The sequence below is a fragment of the Xylocopa sonorina genome, chromosome 6 (assembly GCF_050948175.1).
Source record: "Xylocopa sonorina isolate GNS202 chromosome 6, iyXylSono1_principal, whole genome shotgun sequence".
NCBI classification, from domain to species: domain Eukaryota; kingdom Metazoa; phylum Arthropoda; class Insecta; order Hymenoptera; family Apidae; genus Xylocopa; species Xylocopa sonorina.
Window position 1 is genome coordinate 5,262,331 of NC_135198.1, and position 27,025 is coordinate 5,289,355.

Below are 27,025 nucleotides of genomic sequence, written 5' to 3' on the forward strand. Positions count from 1 at the left end.
GATTCTTTCTATTTTGCCAACAAGTGCAAGTGGGCGCGCCAAGCGTCGGAGGGCAGAGACGTCGAGGTCGATTTCGAACCGCGATCTCTCGCGCGTGAGTCATCTGGGTCGCGCCATGACACGCGTATGAACGTTCGATGGGTCTGCTCGTTTCATTGAAATTTATCGCTCGACGCTGTTCCGTTTAAACGAATCGCTGTGGTCTCGCGTCACGCGGGGAGGATAAAAGTGTTCTTGGTTGAAAAGATGATTTTTTCTCGTCGTGCATTTAGGTCGCGTTAATCGGACGCGTACTTCTTGTTCCTCGGTTACGCGATTTACAGAGCGAAAATAATTACCGGTTGAGGTAATAACTCTCTCGATACAATGCTGGGATTTATAAATATTATTTCGCCCAGTTCCCGTAATTTATTGGCCACGCTCGCGTGTTCGAAACGCAGATGCGGATGCAGATACGGTTACGTTAAATTATGGCAAACAGTCGGTGGGGAGTCTTCTTCTTGCTTTTTACGTAGATCGAATTAAGATAGCGACGCTATTCCTCATTTTTTGACAACGGCTGCTCGGTATCTGATTTCTTTTGAATCTCATTGGGAACCTGTATTCACCGCGTGAACCGATGTCGGTGTTAAAAGTACCGCTACGACGTACGCTCGTTTCGCCTTGAATTTCTCGAAATCTCGCGCTCGAAATGTCATATTTTCACACGCGGATGGTTCGATAAGGTTGCAAGCATTCCACGGACAGAAGTGAATTTATCGTAGGCGTTCGCGTCGAGTAATTTTTTTCCAGGAATATTTGCCATTGCGCTCGTTGCTCGCGGCTGTTAATAACATTAACGCTTTCGCGGTGCTCGACGTACAGATATGCCCGTTCCTTGTGCCAAGGGGGTTAGCAGAGATAATTACTGCATCTGTTCGTGTGCAATTAGTTACTCGTTTTCCTATTACAGACAATTACCGATGTCGGTTGCGAAACGACCGAGTCGAATAATTGCAAAGAGAACTCGAACACTTTTTTGCTCGGTCCTATTTTCTGCAGCCGATATTATACGTAACACTTCGAGCTTGCATAATGGCTCTGTGCTACGTGTGAAGGAAAAATTGTATTACTTTATAAATGATAGTTTGCCGCGCGCTTACGAAACATCAACTGGAACGCTCTTATTAATAGGTTTACAGGCTTTTTATAGCGGTAATGGTGCATTAGGTACTATTAAGCTTGTTCCAACTTGTACGTACAACTAACAATCGCATAGTACGTCTGTAATTATCTTTCTATTTCTTCTCATCAAAAAGCAACTCTGAATATAAAAGAAATCCAAAGCGCATCTTTTAAAATTAATTATCGTCGTTCTAAGTCCGTCGTGAAGATCACCCAATATCAATTATTCGTATTTCGTAAGCAAAATTTATTAATTTGCCAATGCAAGAAAAAAAAAAAATAGCTCGCGACCCGTAATTATTCTTCAGCCAATCTCGTACAATTTATAGTTCGACAAACTTCCTGCACAGCCATAATTCCCAAGAAGTTCATTTATTTACAGTACTCGGCTCTTCTACCTTTCTCCTTTGGTTACGACGAGCTGAAGCAAACTTCGCGAGGTACATATTTAATGTATCGAAGCATGCTTCCATCGACAAGTAATTTCTTCGCCAAGAAAGTCAAGAAGAATTTACTTGGCGCCGAAAACTTGCCGGTAGCCAGTCGAAGAAGTTCGTTTCCCCGCAATTAACCAGTCACGAGAGCGTGAATATTAACTGGTCCCGTTCCCATCAAGACATCGATGCTCGTCGATACTCCAACGGCGTACGGATCGTTATCGATCGACCGATTGGCCGGGTTATGCAAATCCAGGTCTTTCGTCTCGTTCCACCCGCGTTTCGACAGTATCGTTATTACTGCCGCGACGAAACCTCGAGTGCAATGCTGGCTACGAGGATCTCGCAATCCTTCGAACGAAAATGATTGTGGCGCACCTTCGAAACGCTTCGAATTACGCAAGCGTTTCGAAAACTTGGGGACCACGTTAAGTCCCTTTTCCTTGGAAATTTCAATGCTATCGGTCTTTTCACGAATGGTAAACGCATAGAGGGGTGGAAGAAAGGGGTGGCTGAGCTATGCTCGTAGATCTCGCGATGGACGATGGCTATTTTTCGAGTTAGAAGACTTCAAGTTATGTATTCCGTGTGATTATTTTGATCAATGTTAGGGGCAATGAACGTAGAATATTTGAAAGTCGAGTTTATGATACTGTTGCGAACGGGGAGGTTACTTTCGCGACAAGTCTTCTGCGATGATAATTAACCATTGCGACAGGAGAATTGACTGGAGTTTTAATTTCGCGAGGATCTCGACTCAGTAGGATTTCGAATTCATTGGAAGGATGGATGGGGATTCTAATGCCACGAGAATTCCGATCCCATGGGGTTTCAGTTCTGTGAGAATTTCAATTGAATGTGATTTCGATTCCGTGGGAATGTTAATTACACGGGACGTTTTACTCTGCGCTCGCGCAGCGCTCTAATGGCACAAGCCTGGTTTCAAATTCTAGAATGAGTAGCTGCAGTATGTTGGCCTAACCTAAAGTACACGCGCGACTTGATTAGGTTGCGCAACGTGTGCATTAAATTGGAATTGTATCACTGTCCCTCAATGTGAAATTTAATACAAACACGTCACGGCGGCTGTCCAATAAGGAATTATGCCCACTAAATAGAGCCGTTTCCAGTTGGTCGACTGCAGTATGCTATCGCGATAGTGAGGTCAACAGGGCCAAAATTTGCACTAAGTATATACGTACTTCATGATACGAAAGAATCCAATTCCGCGAATAATAATTAATCAGCATGTAGTGGAACTGGTTTTATGCCATTAATCGCTAGATAAATTTTGCTAGATGGATAGTTGTGAACTTAATGTATACTTAATAGAATACTTCGAGTCTCAACCCTTTAGTTACAGCAGACATATGAGATATGATAAGAATTTATTTGCGATGAAATTTTTCGTTTGGATTTCATTTCTGAGTGAAAACACAGAATTCTACTACCTTAAAATAGTACCATTTACTTCCTTGCATTCTCCATTGAATTTTTTCTGTACTGTCGCCTTTCCAGTTTTCTAAGCGTCCTTAGGCGTTTACAGCATCACAAGCGCAACATTCCTAAGCGTCTCTAGGCGCCAACAGCAATCGAAGTGTTAGAATACACCTTGAAACGTCTCAAAGTGCCCATAACAAACGTTTCTCTCTTCTTCTCGAAAGCACACGCAAAAAAATTGGAACGTACCTGCGGTACATAGCGTCCCGTCGCTTCCACGGGACGATGTCCAGCGACGATCACCCAGGACGTCACCGTGTTACGTGTCAGCGGGTGAGACGTCCCGTGGCAATTTACGGCTACGTGCACACACGCGTGCCGCTGCGACGCGTCGTAAATAAGACAGCGCGGCGCGCCGCTTCGTAACTTTTACCCCTCATTACGCGTGGGCGTCGTTAATTTCTGGTCGACGCCGGGGCAACAAGCGTCTCCGCTGGCCCGCTTTCACGGGACGCGGGCTACACGCGACACACAGCAGTTTTTCAGTCCTCCACGGCGGACGCGCAGCGCCTTTGAAACGAGCGCAACGGCGCTCGTTGCGAGCCGCTTGTTACGTGTTCGGGAGGAAACAGTGCGTTGCTTCGTTAACAGCGGACAAATTAGCGATCCTTTGTTCGAGGAGCACAGGGTGCTCTAGCTGGCAGTATTGATATTTTAACGATTAATCCTTCTGTTTGAAATTTTTTATCTACTTTGATGTTTGACGAAATGTCGCATTGCCATTTCATACAAAAATTTGTCTGAGACTAGGAGACCTGTTTTAATTGAACAATGCTATTGGAGACTAAGGATCAATATTACGGATTGAAGAATTAAATTAATCATTTTTTTCGAGTCGATCAGATGCGTTTCAAACTCTTCCCCTCTTTTAAACGATCGTGTAAAGTTGATTTGGGAACTTTGATCTGGTTTTGCTATTTTTCTACTCCTAGTAAATAAAAAAAAAATTTTTTCAATGGGACTCTTATTCTTGAACAGGAAAAGTATTTCTTGCAATAAAGCAAATTTCAAGTCCGCTTGTATCACTGACCAAAAACTGTCCCAAAGTACAGAGAATTCGACTAAAATCTGAAAAATCTCGCGGCAACTTGAATCGAAAAAACGAATCGACGTTTACGCCGGGAATTTAATTGAGAGCAAGCGATAAGTCCCCTCGCGCAACGTTTATACAGATCTCGCCGGTAATTGAGGAACGGTTACGGATCGCCCTTAGCGCGAATGGAACGGCAAGATTTATAGCGCGCTTGCTGAATGAAACCCGATAAAATGGCCGTGGTGTTCCCTCGCGTTACGTTTGAATTATCGCGCGTTATTATGTATTACAACACCGGCGTAGCCCAATTTACGGGAATAAATACGAAGCTGTTTGCGAATGAAATTGCACGCGCGGACGGCGGCCGCGCACATGTGCGCGCCCCTCCTGCGATTCGATCGTAATTGGATAATTATCGAAACGCCGGGGCCACGAATTGTTCCCAATAACCGGAATTTAAACGGGCGATGCATAATACATCGGGCGTTACTTAAATGGCGATGGGAAACGCGGCGAGAGTCCGCGGTTTTGGTCTCGCGGCTTGGAAAGTGGGTCGTGGGCGAAACGCCTGTTTCATTACGCCGATTCCGCCTGTTTATTTCGATGTCCCGCCGCTGGTACCGTCGATCGCCATTACACGCGTCTCGAGGGTTGCGGTCGGATCGCTCGAGCGACTGCCAAAGGTTATCCCCCGTCGTAAACTACGCGCGTTATACCCCCAAAAGTGGCGACGCTGCTTTTTACGAGCCGTCTTTCCCTTCGTTCGCCTCTACGAATCGATTCGACGAAATCGCGGAATTATGAAACCCCGTCGCCTAGAAAGAAGCGTGCGATGTACTCGCGACGATCCTCCTACGCGTCGTAAACAGCCTCTCGCGAGCTTCCACTCGACGCACCGCGACTTTTCCCATCTCGATTTACTGTGTCTTCGAGTGCGAGCCACGCATGAGTGGACCACTGTGATGATGGATCCACTGACGAGCCCAGGACACAACTGTTTTCCTCTTTTCGTACCTCTGCAGGGTGACATCTTCATGTGCGACATCCAAATGCTTTGGAAGCGTTTAAATGGTATCGAGAAATTTGCTGTTTATCATTTCTAATGAAATACACGATACTGATGAGATTTACGTGTTTTTATTAAAACGATTGAATGTACGTACGGTTGAAAGAATTTCATTCGTCCGCTTATTCACAGGATCCCAAGAGTTATAGCGCGTTTATTCAATGACAAGGTTACCGCGAGCATCCTCCACCGGTTTCCACTACCCTCTTCCGCTCATTTCTAATGAAATACACGATACTGATGAAATTTAAGGTGTAACAGGATGTTTTTATTAGAACGATTGAAAGAATTTCACTCGTCCGCTTATTCACAGGATCGCAAGAGTTATAGCGCGTTTATTCAATGACAAGGTTACCGCGAGCATCCACCACCGGTTTCCACGGCCCTCTTCTACTCGATCCTTCTCCACCGCGGATATTTATGTGCTCGTGTACCGTGTACGTGGGATGTATGATCGGCGAGAGTAGCTAACGATTCGGTCTCCGTTCTTGTTTCAGGTTGCGACACGGCCTTGGAGCCCGGATCAAGGCAAGACGCGGGAGATGACCAAGCTCTGCAACCATAAGAGGAAACTTTTGCTGCCGACCACCGCGGCCGGCAGTCCTGCCGCGTCCTGTACACCGGCGGTCTCCTCTTCGGCTTTATCCGCGGGGCCCGTCGCAACAGCGGTTCACGTGAACGCAGACTCGCCTACCTCGCCGGACAAAGCCAGGAAAGGTAAGAGCCGTGACCTTGCCTGGTCCAATTCCTACCGTCTCGCGGACAGCCGCGGCCACCCCAATTTACCAGCGAGCTTCTGCGTTCCCCTACGAACAGCATCCACAGATTATTCTTTGTTCGCTGTTTGAGCTTGAATAACTAATATTAGAAGCGTTTTTGCTTTATTTTTGCTCTCATTGGTTCGCGTCGTTGTTAGTGGATAGTTAAAAGTAGTTCTTATATAGGGAAAGTAGAGAGATCAACGTTAAGTGGAACAGAAGTCGTACGATGGTAATTTAGTTCGCAGTGTGCAAGTCTTTTTCTGTCTCTGGGTAACACGAAAATTGTTCCTTTTGGAACTTGTCCTCTTTTATGTCCTACTTTGATTCTGCTTCTGTGCACTTATGCTCACTAACGAATTGCCTGGGAAAGCACTTGTCGGCCCTTGGGGCTGGACTTCGATGAACTATCCCTTTTATGGCTCTCTTACGAAAATATACCCTGCTTCGTGCTTCAAACTCGGATACTACATACATTTGAACATTGTAGGGTGAATTTGCCAAAAAAGAATATATAAGGGATGTATCATTGAATATAAATTTTTGTTGTATTGATATAAAAAACAAAATGCCCATTCTCGTTGCCAAATTTTGAAGAAAATGCTTCCAACGTACGATATAGCAGTTTTGTAGCATTAACGATCGCGATAAAAAAAATCTCTACTCTGCTTAAACGTCACTTTTACCATACACAGTCTTAATTTGCTACTCAATATCACGTCGACCTGTCAATTCGAAAAACAAGCTCCGTTCTCGTCTTCACTTCCCATTCCCATACATCGCAAGAGAAATCACGTCCACCGGCTCGCAATAACCAGATTCGCCGTCGCGTCGCGTCTGGAACAACAAACACGGGGCGAAAGTAGCCCGATTAGGGGGCGTATTTTCGAGGCGCGTCGGCGCAATCGCGAGGGAAATCGCAGGGAAGGAATTTTTCCGGGCAAGCTTCGCCCGAGGCGGCGGCGGCGGCGGTCGATCGATCAAAATCAGGATTTTCCTCCCCGTAGGAAAAGTTTCTTGGCGTGTTCGCGAACGAGCCACGAACTCGTCGAACTCGATCGCATTATACATACCCGCCAATCAATCTCGCGTATATATATATATATATACCGCGGATGCGGAGGCCCTGCGTACACATCCTCCTCCGTGCCATCGATACAAACCCCTCGCGCCCCTTGCGTCCCTCTTACCCGAACAACTTCCAGCATCGATCCGTCGTATTAACAAAGTTCCGCCCGGTAGTCGGAGCGACGCGCCATAATCGCCTGGAACGTTTATTCACCGTCGTATACCAGAAAACACGCGGCGGGAACTTTTATTGGAGGACGACCAAAAGTTTTTACCCCAGCGCGGGCCAGCGAGCCGAGCCGCGATCATTAGGGCGCGCCGAACCGGGGGGTGGAAAAAGTCCCTGGGACGAAGAAAAGGAAGGACGAAATTGCGACATTAACAGGATCTGTTGCCACCACCCTTCCTACTTCTCTTCGTCTCGCTTTCTTCCCCGTTCTCCTTCGTCCCGGCTTTTTTCACGATCTTTTTCGCGTGCAGAGAGGGGGATGGTTGCATTAAAGCAGCCGATGTCGGTGTGCAAAAGAGGTTCGGAGGTGGCGAGCATTGCGTGGAGGCTTGTGGATGGAGGCGTTTGCTCAGGGGGTGGAAGGTGGAATGATGTATCACCACGGCGGCTAAACTCTCCGTCTGGATTTCATTACTAAATCCTATAACCGACCTCGCAAGCTCGCCTCGCCCCTTGTTCCCCTCGTTCTACCCTTTCCACGTGCTTCTTTATTCTCTTTTCCGTCTTCTCCTTTCTTCGTCGCGTCGCTAATTAAACGGCTGTTATTCCTGGCGAGCCTGTGCGCGTCGAGCGGGGGTGCGTTTACGATTTTTTTCGCCCGCGGTAGAGGGAAACAATGGCCGGGGACGGTGCATTGAAATACGCGCGAGTGTGTTTTGATCGTTCCCTGGTTTCTCGGGGCCAACAGAAGGGATTCAAAGGGCGCGTCGTTGCTCGTTCTTAATCGCGTACTCGCTCAACTTTCCCAGCTGCGTTTCATTTCATCTTTTCTGCAGCGCCGTGGATTTTTATTGCTCCACGGTTTTCCTTCTGGAATCGCAGCAAGCTGTATCGCTTTCTTTGCAGAGTATACTGTGATAGTCGCGATAATTTATTGCTCGTTCGATACGGTATATAATAGATACATATTCGAGATATACTCACTGAGAAAGAAGTTTGTTGTATTGAAATTTTTTATTAACTTCGTGTCCCCAAATTTTCGTTATTCATTCATAACCATAATCGATTAACCGACTCTATCCTCCTCGCAAGAACCAGTACGAGGGCGACGCGCAATATTTTCATCGCGAACTAATCGATTTAATACTTGAACGCTTTCGATTTAATTCTACACAAGGATTTATCCTCTCGTCGCTTGTAATACAACTTACGATTCCCATCCTGTGTACACGTGCTCGTGTGTGAAACTCGCGAGACTTTATAGGGCCGTTTTAACATAGACGCTCGCGTTCGATTCCAATTTTCCGGTGATATAAAACGGCGTGGTCCGAGGAAACGTCGTTCTAACTCACCCTCTCTTGCCCTTCGCGCAGCGTTTTCCCACCCTCGCGCGCGTTACCCGGTATATCGAGGCATTTCAGCGGCGGAGGTAATACGTTCGCGTGGTGTGCAAACACACACCCCCTGAATCGCGGAGGGGAAACTGAAAGGAATAAGCCACGGTCGATGGGGGATGGGAATCGAATGAATCTTTATCGTCGTCGCTGTTCCGCGGATACGAATCTCAATAACGAAAGTCGATTTCATTTCTCCTCTCTTCTTTTCGGTTTCGTCCGGCTTCGGATCTGCTGCTCCTGGAAGAGATTCGGTCGAGGAAACGAGAAACGAAACTCGATCGACGCTATTAACGCAATCTCGACGGTTCGTTAGCTCTGCCTGAATTTATTCTCGTTCTTTTGATACACGCTCGGTTATGAGGATGAATGTTTAACCCTTTGAATTCCTTTGTCGAGTTGACGTTGATTTTTATTTGTCGATTACTGAATTAACGGGGTATGAATTATGAAATAAGAATATTTATTGATTGTTCTTTAATTCGAATTTGTTAAGCATATATATTAAGTTATTAATTTTTTATATAGTTATAATATTCTTGGTTTATGATTATTATACTTTGAATTTAAATTTCCCTTTAAAAACCATAATATGGTAACAATAAAATTAGATATTTTTTTAAAGAAAAAGAAGAAGAAATTGCTTAACTCGATTCCTATAAAAAATAAAGCGCTTGAAGAAGCGACTAAAGAGAAAATAAGAAGAACGAAGGGTTGAAAGCGCGCAAACAACGTTTCCAGAGTTTGTTCCGCGATTACCGCTCGTGACTATTGACTTTCACGTTCCACGCGAGATGTCCTGTTGGATTACCAGATGTCCGTCGATGCGTTAATAAATTTCGACGATCCGATTTCGCGGGGCGAACGCGACCAACGGAGTATCCAGCGTGGAATCGGGACACGGTGAACGAGATCGATCGCCACCCGTTACGTCTTCTCTGTCCTGTTAACAATTTCCCGCGATAAACAAGCACGCCCTGTTAGTCGATCGATCACGGCTGTGTTACCAATATGACGCGATGCGCTCCGCATCGTTTCATATCTCCTGCAGAAAACGATTTCACGGCTGGTGCACTCGTAACTACCCTCAGCATTCCCTCCCCTGTCCTGGTATGGGGGTTGACTTCTTGGAAATATCGAAATGCCGGGGCTTTACAGTTATTGGCGCAATATTGGTCTTAACGGCGTTATTTTATGCCCCATCGAGGTAACAGAAATATAACAGAAGCGTATACGATGTTCTAATCAAGCTTTTTTCTCAATTTCAAACCTTATTTGTTCAATCGTATCCGAAATTCAATATCCGCAAGTTTCTTAAACTTAGCTGCAAAAATAGAATTACGAAGTGCTGCAATATCCTCCCTTTAAACTAAAAAAGAACAGACCTCTTATTCAAATCTCGGCAAGCCGCGTCGACGAAGCAACCCCCAAAAAACACGGGACGTTAATTAACAAACAGATCGGAAGTTTCGCGCAACCGAGCGGGACGGCCATTGATAAGAGCCGCTCAAGTATGCCTAACGCGCGACTCGCAGACAGTTTAAAGCTCACTCAGGCGAGACCCTCAGACGATCCACAAATTTGCATTCGGTTATCTCTGTTGCTACAATCCCGCGGCGGGACAGGGGCCACCTCTCCGTCGTCGTGTCAGGGTTGCGGAGGTGGCCGCGAGAGCTGCCCGGAAGAGGAACCAATCGGCCGGCTCGTGTCTTCTTATCGTCCGGGCGATCAATAAGTCCCGGGAGGAGGAAAGAATCCGCCCTCCGTTCGCTGCCATCGACGTCAACGCGACGATGTTAGTTCCGACGGTGGTGTTGGTGAGGGGGTGGACGAGGGGCCTCGAACAGGAAGAGGAGAACGAGACACAGGGGGGAGGGTTTGCGGGGTGGCAGCGCAGCGGCGGTCGCGTTCGACCCCCTCGACGTTGGTAGTGGTGGCAGACAAAGAGTTGATAAGGGTTAATTTCATACGAGGAGGCAATGGCGCCAGGATGCGGAACCGGCGAGGAGAGAAGAGGAACACGGGTCCAACGTCTGTGTCCGGTTGTGATTCTTGCGCCTGCCCCGGAGTGATGTTCAACCCCTACCGCCGACACCGTTTCAAACCACCTCCGGCTCGTCCTCGGCCGACGTCCTGTTTGTGGTCGCGCAAGCGCATTTTACACTGTTTCCGTTTAGTCCGCATCAACGGCTCGGCCACGTCGTAACGTCCGATCCACACGCTGGGACCAGGCTGATGGGCCAACTGGGGAAGACGGTCCTTGGCAGGGGTTCAATTGGGTTCCAGTGATTCGAGTGCCCTTCGAATCCTGCGAGGAGCACCGCCACGGGGCCTCGCTCTGCTCCTGAAGATCACTCTAGTTGCATATGGTCCTCGGTTCGGTTCTGACGGTCGATGTATCATCGAAATCTGTCGCCAAGCGAGTTTGCCGCTACCATTCGTACCGCGGGAGCTGCTCGACAGCGATGGGGACGATTTTTGGTCAGCATACTCTCGAGAGTCTCGTATGACCCGTTGTGTGTTTATGAGAGATCAGGGATCTTCTTTTGTATCACGATTTCAAATCGTCGTTGTATCTTGTGTATTATTCGAGATAACATTTGCTACGTATAGGAAAATATTTTTATGGATGTTGCAACAGGGGTAGTTTGGTAGATGGGAAATGTATAGCGTGGGATGTGAGGGGGCGAAAACGTGGAACTTTATTCCGAGGGAATCTCCGATGTCGTATTTCATTGCTTTAAAGATCAAGTTTCGAATGTCCTTAAGCGATGAACCGTACCCAGTAATTGCTGCGTCGTCTCTGCTTCGTCAGATTTAACGGCGGCGGTGTTTATAGCTGTAAGTCATTGATTGCAGATTTGGGGTGGCGAAAGGACGAGGGGGATTTTACGCGCTCGCGCTGCAGCCTCCTCCCGAAGCCACGAGATGTTTCAAAGATTTTAACGCAAATCTTCGCCCCCTTGAAAATCGGGTTAAACTACTTGCCGTTGCAGACAGCCTGGCCTCGCTTCTAGATGGATTCATTATTACGTCCACCCTCTACCTCTCGTTCGCCCATCCGTTCTCCTCGTCTTCCTCATCGCGCTACTCCCGCTTTCGAATTATCTTCCCTCATTGAAACCGTGGAGAATAATTATCCGCTGTAGGCTTACGGATAAAAGACCGCCGTCGAGAACCAACCCCTTTGCCATTCCGCTTTTCGTTATCTTCGTACATCAAGGTAATTTCGTAGTGTAAACGCTTGTTATGGTAGCTAGTCGGCCATTGCTTGCGGAGACTTTCACAGTTTCACTTGAACCTGAAATGAGAACAGTTATTCGTTTCGTTTTATATTATCTTTTTTTCTTTTGGTAGATTCTTTCGTTCCTTTTTTTTCAAACAACGATACAAAACTGTTATAAATCATTTTTCTATTTTTATTACGCGAAATATTTCAGTTGTGAATAACGAAATAGATACTGAAGAGCGAATGGTACAATGGTCGTTGTGTATACTCATTAAGAGTCATATTAACGTGTAATTCGATGGAAATATCTTTATTAATGTTGCATAGCTTTAATTATTTTTATTAAAAGTACACTGAAACATATGCCAATAATTTATGAGAATACTTTTAAATAACTAACTTTACTTTTTTAATAGATAAATTCAAATTAATAGTTATTAGACATTTTTAAGAAGTGCGAATATTAATTTAAAAGCGAAATATATCTGAAAGCAACTTTAGTGGATTAAAAGGATGCAAATCCTAGAATTGTTAATAAACGGAACACGTGTTTATTTAAAAAGTCTTCACAAAAGAAGAGCTTGATTAATAACCGAAAAGTTAAAATTACAATTTAGAAGATCAGTGGTATTTCAGTTGTCCACGATTTCAACGAGTTGTCCTATTTCCAATTAACACGACTCGTTACATTGTTAAGCTTACGGTTATTTAAAATCGATCGAAGCACCCTATCAATGTGAATTTCATTTTATTTTGCAGATGGCTTGAACAAGAAAAAGAAGAGAAAAATAGGGGCAATAGGAAATATTTTCTCCGGTGTCTCGGTCTCGCAATTGATGGCACATCGGGAAAGGGCCATTGTTGCGGCATCTGGAGTACAAGGATCGCCTGTGCCAAATGGATCGCAGGTAATGTGATAAGTTTCATTACCTTGAAATTGTATCGATCGTTTCAATAATTCGATGCCTATTCTAAATATAAATTGTATTCCATTATTCGCTTGTACCATCGAGTATCGCCCTCACACGTGAATATTTTACGTGTTTCAGGTGTGGCCAATTGCGATTCCCAATTTGCAAGTTCAGCAAAACAATCAACAAATTTGCCATCAAACATTAAACTCGCCCTCGCAGAATCAAGACATAAACGGCTGTGCAACGAGAAATCCTCAGCAAAGGTTAAGTCAGCATAATATGTCGGGGATGCTAATGGGAAATTCGCTGATCATGAATCAGCAGTGCGCCAATTTTAACAACATGACTCAGCAACAGCAGCAACTGCTGCAACAGCAACACCAACAACTTATACTACAACAGCAGCAGCAGCAACAACAGCAGCTTATGCAGCAGCATATATCTCAGCAGCAGCAGCAGCAGCAGCAGCAACAACAGCAACAGCAATCGCAACAGTTGTTGCCTCACCATCAGCAGATGCAACATATGCAGATTCTACAGCAGCACGAACAGCAGCAACATCAGAATGCCATAGTGAACCAATTAACTCAACAGCAATCGCCACACTATCTGAATCAATTAAATCAACAACCGCTGCACGTGATGCAGCAACAGGAACATTTGAATCAACAACAGCAGCAGCAACAGCAGATGCACATGCAGCAAATGCAAAAGCATAAGATGCAACAGCAACAGCAGCAGCAACAGCATTTAACTCAAGAAGTCGACCAGCAGTCGAGCAACTATCCTCAACATTCGACGGAAAATTATGTGCATCACATGCAACCTTCGCAAGTGACGGTTCAGTCGACCCTGCATCCGCAGCTGCACCAAATTCATCAGCATCAGTTGCAGCAACAAACGCAGCAGCATCAAACGAATCAGCACGTGATGCAGACGCAACCAGCTGACCACTTTCAAATGCAGATACAGCAGTTACAGCAACAGCAACAGCATCAGCATCAACAACAAGTACCTCAGGTGTGCGTGCAATCTCAGTATCCTAATCAACAGCTGAATCACCATTCGTTAGACGTGATGCAGCAGCAAACCTCCGGTTCTGTGATGAACACCACAGACATGCAGAACAGACACAATCGTACGCCTTCCGTGACGGACGACGATTTGAACGCGAAACAGATGCAACAGCAGCAGCAGCAGCAGCAACAGCAGCAGCAACAGCAGCAACAGCAACAGCAGCAGCTTCTGTTGCACAATCACACGATACAACGGCACCATGTCGTTCAAAATGGCAATTTATCGAATAACCCGCACGAGAACATGCAACGAATGTACACTCAGAATCAAATTCAGTATCCTGTGAGAAATTTCGATACCTCGAAGGGAACCGTTGTCGATGTTAAACATCAGCAACAATACGCTTTATCCAATGTAGCCGGAAGGAGCCCAAATACCAATCACGCTGTCGAAACGCAGTCTGCAATGGGACCAAATGGGCAGCCCAGTAACGTGCATTTCAACTCGAGAACACCACCTTGGCAACAGAATCGGTCAGCCTCGGGTTCTCATCAGCCTTCCCTCGCCACGGTCCAGAACATCACCTGCAACTCGTTCGATCGTGTCCCACCTCTGCATCATCACATTCCACAGGCGTCTACCTGGACCGACGAAGTGGCGCGCAAGAAGGCGAAGTCGAGCAAAATAATGATAAAGAAACAACGTCAGCACGGCGTCACGGACGGGCGGAACAACAGCCTCGATCAACCGGCGTCGAGTCCAGTCGACGAGTTCAACGAGAAAAATCAACAGAACAACAATCAAATCGGCTCGACCGTAAACAGCAGTGGTCCCTCGTTTTTGGAAGACCCAAGCGGTTACCTCGCGCAGCAGACTGCTCTGTTGAACAGCACGATATCAAGGCAAACCGGTGTCAGCAGTTCCCAAGTGGGGATGGTCAACAACTCGAAAACGTCGCAAACGAATCAAGCATCGTACTTGCCTAACAACACTTATCTTCCGCAACCAAAGCCTTCCTCCGGCGCTAGCCCTACGAGCACGTCGACGTTCAACTCCGTGAAGAACCACGCGACCTCGCCCGTTGTCGTGCACAGTAGCATGACACCGACGTCGAGCAGCGGTGGGACCGACTCGGAGAACAGTCCTTGCCAAGGTTGCGTCACCAGTGCTGATACTCAGTCCTACGTGCAGGATCAATACAAGCAGCAAATGCAACGCCAGTACCTGATGCATTCAGACCAACGCGAGGATCCCGTCACGTCTTCTACGTTCGGTGAACAGTATCAGAACAGCCAACAGCAGGCTGACTCGCGACCGATTCAAGGCGGCACCGTGAGCACCAGCCACGGCTCGCCCATTGGTACCAACAGTCCTGCGAATTCGGACACGCCAGCTTCGTCGACGCCTGGAATATCCCAACCAGCGACACCCCAGAGTCTCATCTCGTCCCAGCCGTCGACGCCGCATAGTTACTCGCAACCGCCAACACCTCATTCGCATTCTACGTCTGGTCAAGTGCCATCTCAACCCTTAACGCCTCAAGCGCAGCAACCATCGCAGTCTTCGGTGAGCAGCGCGGCACCGGAGCAACGCTCGGAAACGCCCTGCTCCGCTGCGACGAGTTCGAATGTAGTTCCTTCCAGCACGTCGTCGTCGCAAACATCCACGTCCGGCACGGACAATATGGCGCCTCAAATTACGAAAAGGCAGACAACGAGACAGTCGTCGTTGGATGGATATCAACCGCATCCGCACACCGTGAACGCTGTCTCGCGGGTGCCAATCAACAATTTCGCTGGTGCATCGTCGGTGATAACTACAATGGCGAGCGGGCACACTGTTAGCAGTAATACCATCACGTCCGTGCTGGCTGGAAGGGCTAACACAGCCACTGTTTCTATAAATACGCCCTCTGGAATACCGAATCCCGCTATACCAGATCTACTCTCGAATAAACCGCAGCATCAAGCGTCCTCGACTACCTTAACGAATGTACAAAACACTACCGTTGCTACGACTTCCTCGCTTCCAACCAGTCAACCGTCTATAGCGATAAGCGTCTCGAAGTCGCCGTTGGAGATGGTTCAAAGCGTCGTTAGTAGCATACAGGTACCTCAGGCTAGTACCAGTTCACCGGTTCAGCCGCAGAATCAGCAACAGCAGCAACAACCTGCGCAACAGCCTCAATCGAACGTTCAGGTTCACAATGTACTCACGTCCGGTGGGATACTGAAACATCCGGCTGGATCGACCTTACCACCCGGTCATATACTGGTGTCGAACGGTGGTCAGCTTATAATGGCCAGCACTGGGTCAGGAATCAACGGCGTGATGGCGCCTCCTCCACCAAAAATCATTTCGAATTCGAGCTCGATGCCACCGTTGTCGGTTTCGCCGATGGTTACCAGTGTAACGGGAGCTGTTAGTCAAGTGATCCCTGCCGTGGGTGTAGCTCAGCAAGTGATCGGGCAGCCCACGGTGCTGGTGAACACTATTCAGACTCCTGTCCTCATCCAACCAGGTGTGATGACTATGGACAGCATCGGCCAGAACGTTCAGATACCGCATCTAACCGTTGCGACTGGGAACGTGATACAAAACGCTCAATCGATTCTGGACGCGAATCAGGACGTCGCGAGGAACGTGAACGCTAGCCAGGGTATAGTGAATCGACAGCCAGCATTGTTGTCGCCAGAGTCGGCGATAAGCAAGAAGAAGACGTACAAGAAACGAAAGGCGAACCCGCAAACGGTTGCCTCGATGCTGCACATCGCCTCGTCGCAGCAGAACGCGGGGATGCTGATGCAGTCGCAGTCGAACTTCGCGCAGCAGAACTTCCAGACCCAAAGCATAGGCGGGCCGATGTTGCAAGCGTTGACCATCGTCCCAGGTAAAGGAGGAGCGCCTGCCCAATTGGTGATGAACGGCCAAGCCGGCACTACGTCCGCGCAGTTCAATGCCCAGCAAATTATAACGAATCCTCAACCGACCCAGCAAATAAACCTCCTCCAACCCGTGAATCTGCTGAACGGCGCTACTGGAATGGTTCAAAATTTCCCCACGATTCAACAGTTCATCGTGCCTGGTATTGGAAGCATGGTCATGTCCGCTGACGGGACGGCCACCTTGCTGCAGGATACAGGGAACATTGGCATGCAGCTGCAGATACAGAACGTGAACGGGCAGAACGTGTTGACGCCAGTGCAGAGCCACAGCGGGATATTCAATCCGAGTCAGAGTATTTTAGCAGCTGGTCCTGCTGGAATGGTGATCCGTGCGCCGCAAGCGACTGGCGGCAAAATTATTCAGCAACACAGTCCAGGCGCGCAGTTCCTCTCTCCGAACAGTAGCCAGTTTCTGGTGAACGGGACCACGTCGTTCGGGAACCAGCTTAGCCCGATAGTGGCGAACGTCAGTCCTAATCAGCAGGTGACGTTCAACACCTCGCAGGTGCGTCCGACGAACATGCAGAGCCAGCAGGAGTTCATACAGATGAACGGGCAGACGTTGATGGTACCTTGCGGGACCGCGCAGAACATTGCCGTTTCGTCGGCCTCGAACCAGCAGAACACAACGTTCGTCCAGCAGAACACGACGATCGTCCAGCAGCAAACGACCATGGTCTCCAACAATCAGATACCCAATTTTCAAGCAGCAGCCTCGAACGGGACCGGGGTCGATCCTTCGTTGAACATCGACCACAATCAGTCGTACATTCTCAGCTCTGGGATGATCCAAGGCAAAGCGCCCACCTCGCCGAAGAGCAGCGTCAATTCACCGTCCTCGGAGCAGAACGTCGAACAGCAACAGTACGTACTCGCCAGCAGTAGCACGACGGTCGTCGAGAAAACCGGTCAGCAGAACGATCAGCACAGTCCACTGATGGCGAGACACTCGGTTTCCACGCAAACGGCTGGGAACCAAGCGAACATCGCGCAGTCGGCCATGATGCGGCAAGGATCGCCACCGGATACCACCACGCACAGTCCTGGGAACAGCCAAAGGTCGAACAGCCCCGCTGTGGATACCACGACCCATGGAGCAGCCTCACCTGCGCCACCCATTACTGCTAGACACCATTCGTCGTCAACGGTAATACCGAATTTACGTTTTCAACTATTAAATAAACGTGAAACTTGTCGGTTTATTACTTAAATTGTATATTTATTGAAACGCTTCGCGTTAAAACTATATCGATTGCTCTACTCGTACGTAATTTTAATGTGAATTATTTTAATACAAATATTTGTAAGCCAAGAAACGATAGAAAATTGTTGTCCGATCTGACGGAATTTCGTAATAAGTATTACATTAAGTTTGAAGATAAATAATTGTGCTACTTGCACGATGATAACGTGGCTCGATCGAACGGTTTAAATATTAGTTTGCGTTTACAGCCAATGGTTCATTGCGTGTCAAGTAGCGAACCCGACTCAGGCGACGTGCCAGTGGCGTCGGAAGATTGGAGGATTCAGGGTATCACCACGAAGGAGATCACGCTTAGTCAGCCGGGTCTCCACGGGAAAACGTACGTGGAGTCGACGGTGACTACTGGGATCCAGGTTGGTAGCCATGTAGAGCAGGTCAACCGTCATCTAACCCTAACAGACATGCACCAGCCAGCCGATACGACACACCCCGAAAACACATACGCTGACTCACAGGAGCATATGGACACATCATCACCAAATCATTCCATATATTCAGACACAATGGACCACTCACCCGTCGAAGATCAGCCAACCGTCTCTAAAGAAATGACAAACGTCTCTTACACAGAGATGGACGTCAATACGCTGTCGGTTCTAGGTCACGGTCATTATCAGCCGATCCTCTATCATAGCCAGCATTATGTTCCCAACACGAACGTTTATCGACAGCAAACTTTAGTGCCAGACCATGCGCATTACACGATGTTGCCCCAGACGAAGTTCGATAGTAAGAGCTGCGTCGGGCCCGATCAAATCGATTCGCAGGCCGCGCAACACGCCGCGGACCAGGACGAGGTCGATCGAAACTCGGAGGAGAAACCTCTGGAGGGCGAGAGCATTGGCATCCCTTACTGCCCTCAGACCGAGGGCTATCAGAAATTTGTAAATATCGGCATCGCTGCGCCCGCTGGTCTTTACCCGCATTTGTATAACTATAGGTCTGATCCTAATAGCATTGCTGTCGTTAACTATTCGCCTAACAAACAGGCCTATATGAATCCATACGTTTACAATCAATTCGTGTACGCGCAAGAGGCTGACGACGATGAGGACACGGACTCATCGTCGGAGGACTGAGCATCTTTCTTTCGGTACGGGTCGATCGATTTCATTTCTGTACATTTTCAAATATCGCTGAACCTCAGAGTATGGCATTCCCCTTCGCGGAGGGGCAGATATCACGCGTCTCAATATCGATACTATTAAGTTTGTAATTAGTTTGTATTTAACGTTGTTCATTTTTAAACACGCGCACGAACATTCTGTCGGGCTGCGCGACCTTCGACTGGCCCCCTCTTAGCATTATTATTTAAAAACGTACGTTGCAATAATGTAACTTGTATGATCAACCGTGTGTTAACGAATTCGCTGAACAAAAAAAAAAAAAAGAAATATGGTTCTTTATATAATGGCAAACAGAGAAAAAATAAATTTTTGCTAAACAATACGATTTTCATCAAAATTATCATGATTTCCTGATTATTGAAAACGATTATAGAAAAGTACCTTGCAATGAGCATGCGTAATCGAAGTTTGTATTTTGTCATCATGGTACCATTTCTCGTTTGCATGCCTCTAAGAATGAAATTTCAACGTGTCATCTAATTCGGCCATCCATAGCGTACAAAACGTAAGTTTCCAACGCGACACAATTCTCCAAACCGCTTGAACGCGTTCTCATACGCGTTTTTACCCAAAAATTCGTTCCGTTCCGAGTGCGGAGTCTGTTCAGTTTCGTTGTTTCGTTTCGTTTGACGTAATCGTTCAACTTATGTTTTTCACGCTCGGTCGAAAGAACGATGAGGATCTTGCCGGAGGAAGAGAGACATGGGTTTATTCGCAAAACGAAAAGAGAGACGAGCAATATGCCGGACGATAGATTGAAATGATATTAGCATGTGACTTGGTAGGCTTGTGCCTGAGTTGATCGAGTTGTATTTGACAGATCTATACGTCAGAGACGTTGAAGCAAGCCGAAGGTGTGGTGAGCACGGTGAGGTGCGAGGGCAGGGAGCATGCCCTCGGCCGCGGAATCAAGCGAAAGCTGGACTCCATCCATTCCATGCATTCTACTCTGCATGAAGACCAAGATGGTCAGTATTGTATGGTATTCTTAGACGTTAATCGTAATTTAGTCATATGAACAGCTCGGCTATACACAGCGTAGGAACCACAATTTGATAATCAACTTTGATAATCGGATGACCTACTTCTCTGAGAGAAATCTGTATCGTTCGGTTAAGCACAGTTTCGGTTAGTACAAATTTTTATAACGGAAACAAACTTTACCGTAATTATTAAACTTTGTTCAAAATTATGATTGTTAAATTTTATTCAAGACTCTAATTAATTAATTTTGATACGTCTGTACATTTTATAGTGTGAGTTGTTATTATAAAAGTTACTTTATCAATGTGGTGTCTGGTGGTAGTTCTGCATTGACAAGTAATGTAATTAATAGAGACAAGATTTAATGCATGATCGTTTTATAGATACCATTTATCCGAGGAAAATGTCACGTTGCTTGTCAATGGTCACTATACGATGATCGTTAGTATTAAGAATGCTTCTGGCTCTAACACTTTTGATCGTTAACACGTCATTTAGAGACACGTGTCTTCCCCCGTGTCTCAACGACGAAGCATGCCTTCTTTTGTACATAATTTGGTTCGTAATTGGTGTTCATGAATATCGCCTCTTCATCTTCCGCTGCATGAATAGTGCACGTACGATCAATTATTGCTTCTTGCATCGTGCACGCTTTGGAAATGCTTTCTAAGTAACGTTCGAGATGTAATCAGTTTCAAATCTAATACTCCTAAATATGTAAGAAAAATCACCCACATACGTGTAATTGTTTTCGAAATATTCATCACTAATTCGATTAATGTATTTGAAAATACACCTTATTTGAATACCCAGGAAAAGGAATATTTTCCTTTCGACAAGAAGATCCATTCTTTACTCTAACATCGTAAAATTGAATAAGAAAATTCTTTATTTGAATGTCAAAGAAACGAGAAATATTCCTTTTCGCTTGTGAATATCTCCGCAAAATTTTTCTTTCAATTTGTCATTCGAAAACCGGATCGCCGTACGATCGACGGTAAAAAGATCGTTTCGATCTATTCGCAAGCACTCGAAGCAGGTAAGTAGTGTCAATACTAAAACATTTCTGTCCGTTGCGAAGTCCCGAGAGAGACTCGATGCTTCTGCTGCAACAAACGTAACGCCGGTGACGTTCAATTAATAAACTGTAAATAATTTCCATCGGAAAAATTTGTTGCGTCCATTCCTTTTTTTTTCTGTTTTTTTTTCCCTTTTTTCTACTAATTGGCTGTCAGGTTTGTTAATACATCACCATCGCCCATGCAATCGTCACGTGCCATTGAATGGCGCCGAGGTGCTTCAACCAGTTCATTTTTTTGGCGCGGGTGTGGCTCACCGGTTTTATTTACCACCGTGTCACTTGTACATAATCACCCCCGCGTCTCCCCCGTGTCGCATGCGCATAATCTTTGGGCGGGTTCGTTCCCTTTGTCCCCTGGCAAACCTGAGAACCCGCGGGTGTCGCGTGCACGGAGATTTGTCACGTAAATCCGCGGCTTTATCGCGTTCGTGTTTCGCGGTTCGATTTATGGTTCGAACGTTTCGAGAAAAGAAAATAGAAAAAAAACGGAAGTAACCTGAAACGATGATCCGACGCGTACCGTGGATCTTGGCGTTTACGATCCGCTCACGGTGGAGATTTACTCGCGAAAGTTACGAACGAGACGCGATGGGAGAAGAGGCGTCGGAATACGTCGAGGGAGGATTTGCACTCGCGATCGTTTGACCGGAAGTAGAGAGGATGGACGGATGTCGTTGCATGCGTTCGAACCGTCTGGTACCTAATTTTTGCCACTGATTCTCGCCTACCACCATTTGAATGAAGCTACTAATCATTTTTTAACGAGCACACGCGCGAGCAAGAAGCACATTAAAATTGCGTGAGACAACCCTACCGATACGGACGTAGCGGTGTAGCCCAGTTAGGGTACCGACGAAGGAATCCAGTATTTCCGTAAGGCACGCACCCAAGAGCATACTCATTTCGCTGTTATGCGTTGCACCTGTTCATCAAAATTAACACACAATTTTAACCGCGACGTATGTTCGCGGGATCGTGACGCGTATATAGTATTTGCGATGAACCATCGTGACTTCGTAAAATTTGCGAAGTATAATAAAAAATGTTGGATCTTAAGAATTGTAGCCTTTTAAGATTTTTAGATATTTGTGTAACGATCCTTAAGTAGTTTATTCAGTTAATTTCCGTTGAATTAAATGCAAAGTGTTCGAAGGTATTCTATATTGAGTTGAGCGATTTAATTAAATCAGAGAGAATTAATTTAAAGTTCGATCGAAGCACACGATCCCGCGAGGCTTGTCTTGCTTTCCCGGATGAGTTTTGGTCTCACCCCGTTCACCGCGTTCGATCAAAATATCACTCTTTGGGGGCCAAGAGTTGTGGCGCGAATTGGTGCAAAAGTGAGAGAGATTCGGAGAGAGAATGGAAAGCTGAAAATTGCTGATCTTTGTACGCTGGACGCGGTAGAGGTTTGTTATCACTGTGGAAATATGAAGGCTGCCGTGTTTGGGATTAAAACACCCTTCCTTTCTGAATAAAGTCTCAAGTGGCATATACGTACATATACATCGTCGTTTATAAAACTCAGAACCATGCGAAAAATTACCAAGCATTTGAATTTAGATATATATTACCTGGAACTTTACCCAAGTGAGGCGTGTATTTAGTTAAAATTCCCAAAGGTGCGTTACTCTTGTGAAGTAGACTGCGAAATACCAATTTGTGATACCAAATTGTGACCAATTTGAACATTTGAAAATGGATAAAATTCTTATCTCACAATTTAAAGATACTAAAATATTTCAGATCTTTCTATAATGTTGCATCTAATTTCGCACAGAAAGCTTTATAGTTTTACAATTGCCACACAACGCATTTGAAGTTCTCCAAGTCCTCGTATCTCGCCATCTACCGCATATGCTGAATCCAGTGCACAGAGATCAGAAGTGTGGATGCTTGCAGCAAGAGAGAGAGAGAGAGAAAGAGAGGGTGAGACAATAGAGAGATCGAAAGAAAACACCGTGTGCCTTGTTTTCAAAAACCCTTTAGTAGCTGAGACAAAGTCGGAGGAGAAGAGCCAGAGGATACTGGAAGTGGGTGAGCTAGTGTGGGGCGCCGCAAGAGGAAGTCCGGCGTGGCCGGGCAAGGTCGAGTCTTTGGGCCCACCGGGCACCATGACTGTCTGGGTCCGTTGGTACGGGGGCGGGGGCGGTCGGAGCCAGGTCGAGGTCAAGGCTCTCAAGTCCCTCTCCGAAGGCCTCGAGGCGCACCATCGTGCGCGAAAAAAGTTTAGGAAGTGAGTCGCACCACCTCGATCGGGGATTAATTATCAGAGCCGTTAATTAAACGAGCCCTTTTGTCGAGGGCAAAGAGTACCGTGGGGATGAACGATCACGATTTACGGAACGACCACGCGGCATTCGACGCGTCTCGCGGCCGTTTTCCGTTCTGTTCGACTTCGAGCTTCGCTGCTCTCTTACCTGTACCTGTATCTCTTATATAGGGCGTGAACGATGTACACTTGATGTTGCATGCATCTCTTCCTTACGATAGAAGTGTATCTTCGTATATCTCGCGGTATTTCGTGGAGTTTCTGTACGTGTTGCTGAATTTTATATATTTATTAAGAAGACGTAGATTCCTTGGAAAGATTTGTGTCCCATATTACACGTTTCCCTTTGTTCTTTTTTTTTATGGCAACAGTTTAGTTTCTCAATTTTTGTTCCTTAATTGCAGTTTTCAATTTACAGATGTGCCGTTTATAATTTGGCGAAATTGTACTGTTATATACGAGCAGCTTCTGATGTGTAGTTTAAAAATGGTGCACAAAATCTTTTAAGTTAGTTTTGGAAGAAATGTTTAAACGAATTGAATTTTAGATTTATTTTTCATTCCTTAATTGAAATTTAGCGTAGTGGCTGTGGGTTATATTGGTTTTAAAATTTGCTAATACAATTACAATTTTATTCTTGCTACATGTTTGTAATTATTGAAATTCACGACTCACTTGAAACTATTGCATTACATTAATTCATTGAAAAATAGATATAATTTACGTTAAAAAAAAATGCAATAATATGATACATCAGTTCGTGTTAACCCTTTCGTTTATTATGTGGGCTACACAGAGATATGAAGGAATGAAACACAGTAACAAAAGTAGGAATCTTTTGTCTATCGTTGTTTTCCTATTAGCTAAAAATATATATTGTGGCAACGTAATTGCATTTTTTGTATGTGACGGTAAATAACGCGATTCTGTTTCGTATTTTGTTGTCGTTTATCCTACTCTATCCGAGATACGTAACAGGGGTAACAAACTGAAATTGATAAATGTTTTACTAATTTGATCCACGTACAATTGTTAACAGATAATATTTTTTATATTGCGTTATATATACGATTTATTATACCTGAAATGATTTGTCGCCAATGGATCAACTATGTACAACATTTATTAACAAACCAACAGCCAATGATATCGAGTCTCTGTTAAGTTTAAGAAAGTCCCTGCGTAGCTGCGATTTTTAATTTCGCGACACGTTTAACAGTAGAAAGCTTACAAGGTAACCCTTTCTAGAAAACCTTTATCGAGAAACGCTTTTTCTCTGTTCCTCTGATCGCAGTTGCGCGTTTCGAACGTATTTTAGTCTACACTCCGCAACACACGTATACAATTTTATTTATCTCGCTTAATATTGCTGTTTAAATATAACTTATGTATTCCTTGTGTCCAGTAGATAACTTCTCGTAGCATTTTACGTTTATAGACAAAAAAATGAAAGCAGATTTATTGTCACGGTTACACGGAAGTCATCGAACGTTGGTGGAATTCTATTAAATTCGTTTCGAACGCACGAGGTGTGTAAAATGTCGAGAAAAAAGTGCGCGTGACAGATTTACGAGGATCTTTTAATAATAACAACGTTCGCCATTGGAGGATTCCGCTTGTGGAGGAGCTGAGAGATATTTAAATTCGTTCGATTAAATTGTAGCCTTTGTCGACAATCGAAAACATTCACGTGTTCAACTAAATGTTTCTTTTTTTTGTATTCTGGTAAAAAGTAAAGGAAGCATAAAAAGTAAAAAAAAAAAACATAAATTGCAGTGAATCTGGAACTAATAAAGAGTAATATTTTTTAATATTTGTATAAACAAAGTTGAAACTGTTAGAAAGTAGAGTAGTTGGTGTTTGAGAGATATCAAAATTTCTGTGAGTTTTATTTAACAGCCGAAGAATTTTCAGCAATGCGTGACGGGTCTTTCGGCCATTTTAGCTTCGATCGATTGGCAATTAACTTGATGTACAGAGAGACAAATCAAAAATAAATTCTTTGCTACTTTTATCTACAATCATATTCAAGCATCTAATATTTTATATAAAATTCACGTTGATAATATAAACTAATAAATTCTGAAACTAAATACCTTAGCAGAGTAAATAAAATTTCTCAAATCGAAGAACAATAAAAGAACAAAATTTATTCACGAAACGAAAGACCCAACCTTCTTTTCTTCTATCTAAAATTTAAAAGGTATATAAAAATAGTACACTCATCACAATACCAAAAAAAGTACGTACAAAACAAATAAATAAAACCAACATTTGCCAAGTAATTCTATTTCTAAATTCGACGAGCACTTCGAGTCCCACGAAACGAGACGCAACCAATCCAACAAAGGTTCCCAAATATTTCTAACGATTAATCGTGACACTGTGCGACGGTGACAGCCACCGATTCCCTTTAACCAAAGCCAAACCGATCGGCGGAGTAGTTGTCGTAGCTGCGTAGCGCATATCTTAGACGTATCTCGGCTTTGCTGTTGCTCACCTTATTTGGCTGCGCTCAATGTTCCTTACGACTAACCCCACGATTTTCTCGTTTGCCCCGTTTCTTTTTCTAGAAGTCGTAAATTGAACATGCAGCTGGAGAACGCCATACAGGAAGCGATGGCGGAGCTGGATAAGGTCACGGAGTCGGGCAAGGAGCAGAAGGCCGCCGGGAAGCCGTGCAAGGTGACCGGAACCAAGTGTCCGGAAGGCGGCGGCGCCTCGAAGCAGGACGGGAAGCGGTCCTCGAAGAATCCGGTCGCCGCTGAACAGAAGCAGTGCCGGTGATCCGTGTCGATCGATCCTCGAACGAGTCAGCTTCGGTTCCACTGACACGCGCTCTCTGTTCTTCACGCGGGACACAGAGAGAAGTCTTGAGAGAGGCTGTCGAGGCTGGTTGGAGCTCGCGATTAACAAAACCGCTTCTTCTACGTTGTTTCGTCTGTAGATTCCTAATTAATTCGTTGCGTTTCTTCCGACGATGTACAGAACGTCTGCGTTGTATTCGATGAGACTGATGCGTCGATATCGTCCCGTCGCGACCGTCACCACGGACGACATTTTCGATAGAAGTTCGCACTTCGGTTCATCGAATACGCTTGGATCTTCTAGTTGCAAGCTTTACGAAATCAGAGGTGAAATTTTCTGGTTTAATATATACTCGATACGTACTTCTGTATTGCGATGCAGCCATTTTATGCGAAAATTATCCATAACGATGTTGAGGTAATTGTAAGGTGAAAGGAAGAAATTTCAGGAAGGTTGTCTTACGTTGTCTGGTGTCCTAAAATGAAACGAGAAATTGACGTGATTTATACTCGACACAAATCGCAATACAGAGGTAAAGATTGTTATACAAAAAGAGCGTAGAGTAAGCTATAGAAATTGATTGTTGTGCATACATTTTTCTTCTATTGGAGCGAATAAGAGTTGTTCGATTTTTCAAATTATGAGATGCTAAACAAGTACGATACTTTCGACAGAAAAGTAAAAATCAATATCGTGGTCCAGTTTGTTGAGAATTTGCGAAACGCGAACATTTTTGCGAGTCGCCCCGATAGAACCGATAATAGTCGGATTAGTAGATATCGACGGATTCCTTTG

At 45.4% G+C, this 27,025-nt stretch overlaps 1 protein-coding gene across 4 annotated transcripts in view; it reads left to right on the top strand.

The window, feature by feature from the left end:
• LOC143424502 (uncharacterized) overlaps window positions 1–26,265 on the top strand; it is a 359,685-nt gene extending 333,420 nt beyond the window's left edge. Inside the window, exons 3-9 of one of the 4 annotated variants that reach the window (XM_076896581.1) lie at window positions 5,698–5,917; window positions 12,578–12,726; window positions 12,868–17,841; window positions 18,147–18,311; window positions 19,906–20,053; window positions 23,140–23,386; window positions 25,996–26,265. In XM_076896581.1, coding sequence (XP_076752696.1) covers window positions 5,698–5,917; window positions 12,578–12,726; window positions 12,868–17,841; window positions 18,147–18,311; window positions 19,906–20,053; window positions 23,140–23,386; window positions 25,996–26,209 — 6,117 coding nt within the window. In that variant the 3' untranslated portion in view covers window positions 26,210–26,265. Of the gene's footprint in view, window positions 1–5,697; window positions 5,918–12,577; window positions 12,727–12,867; window positions 17,842–18,146; window positions 19,082–19,905; window positions 20,054–23,139; window positions 23,387–25,995 lie in introns of those variants that run through there. The other 3 variants (XM_076896582.1, XM_076896583.1, XM_076896580.1) reach the window with 3 other exon arrangements.
• The last annotated feature ends 760 nt before the right edge of the window (window positions 26,266–27,025 follow it).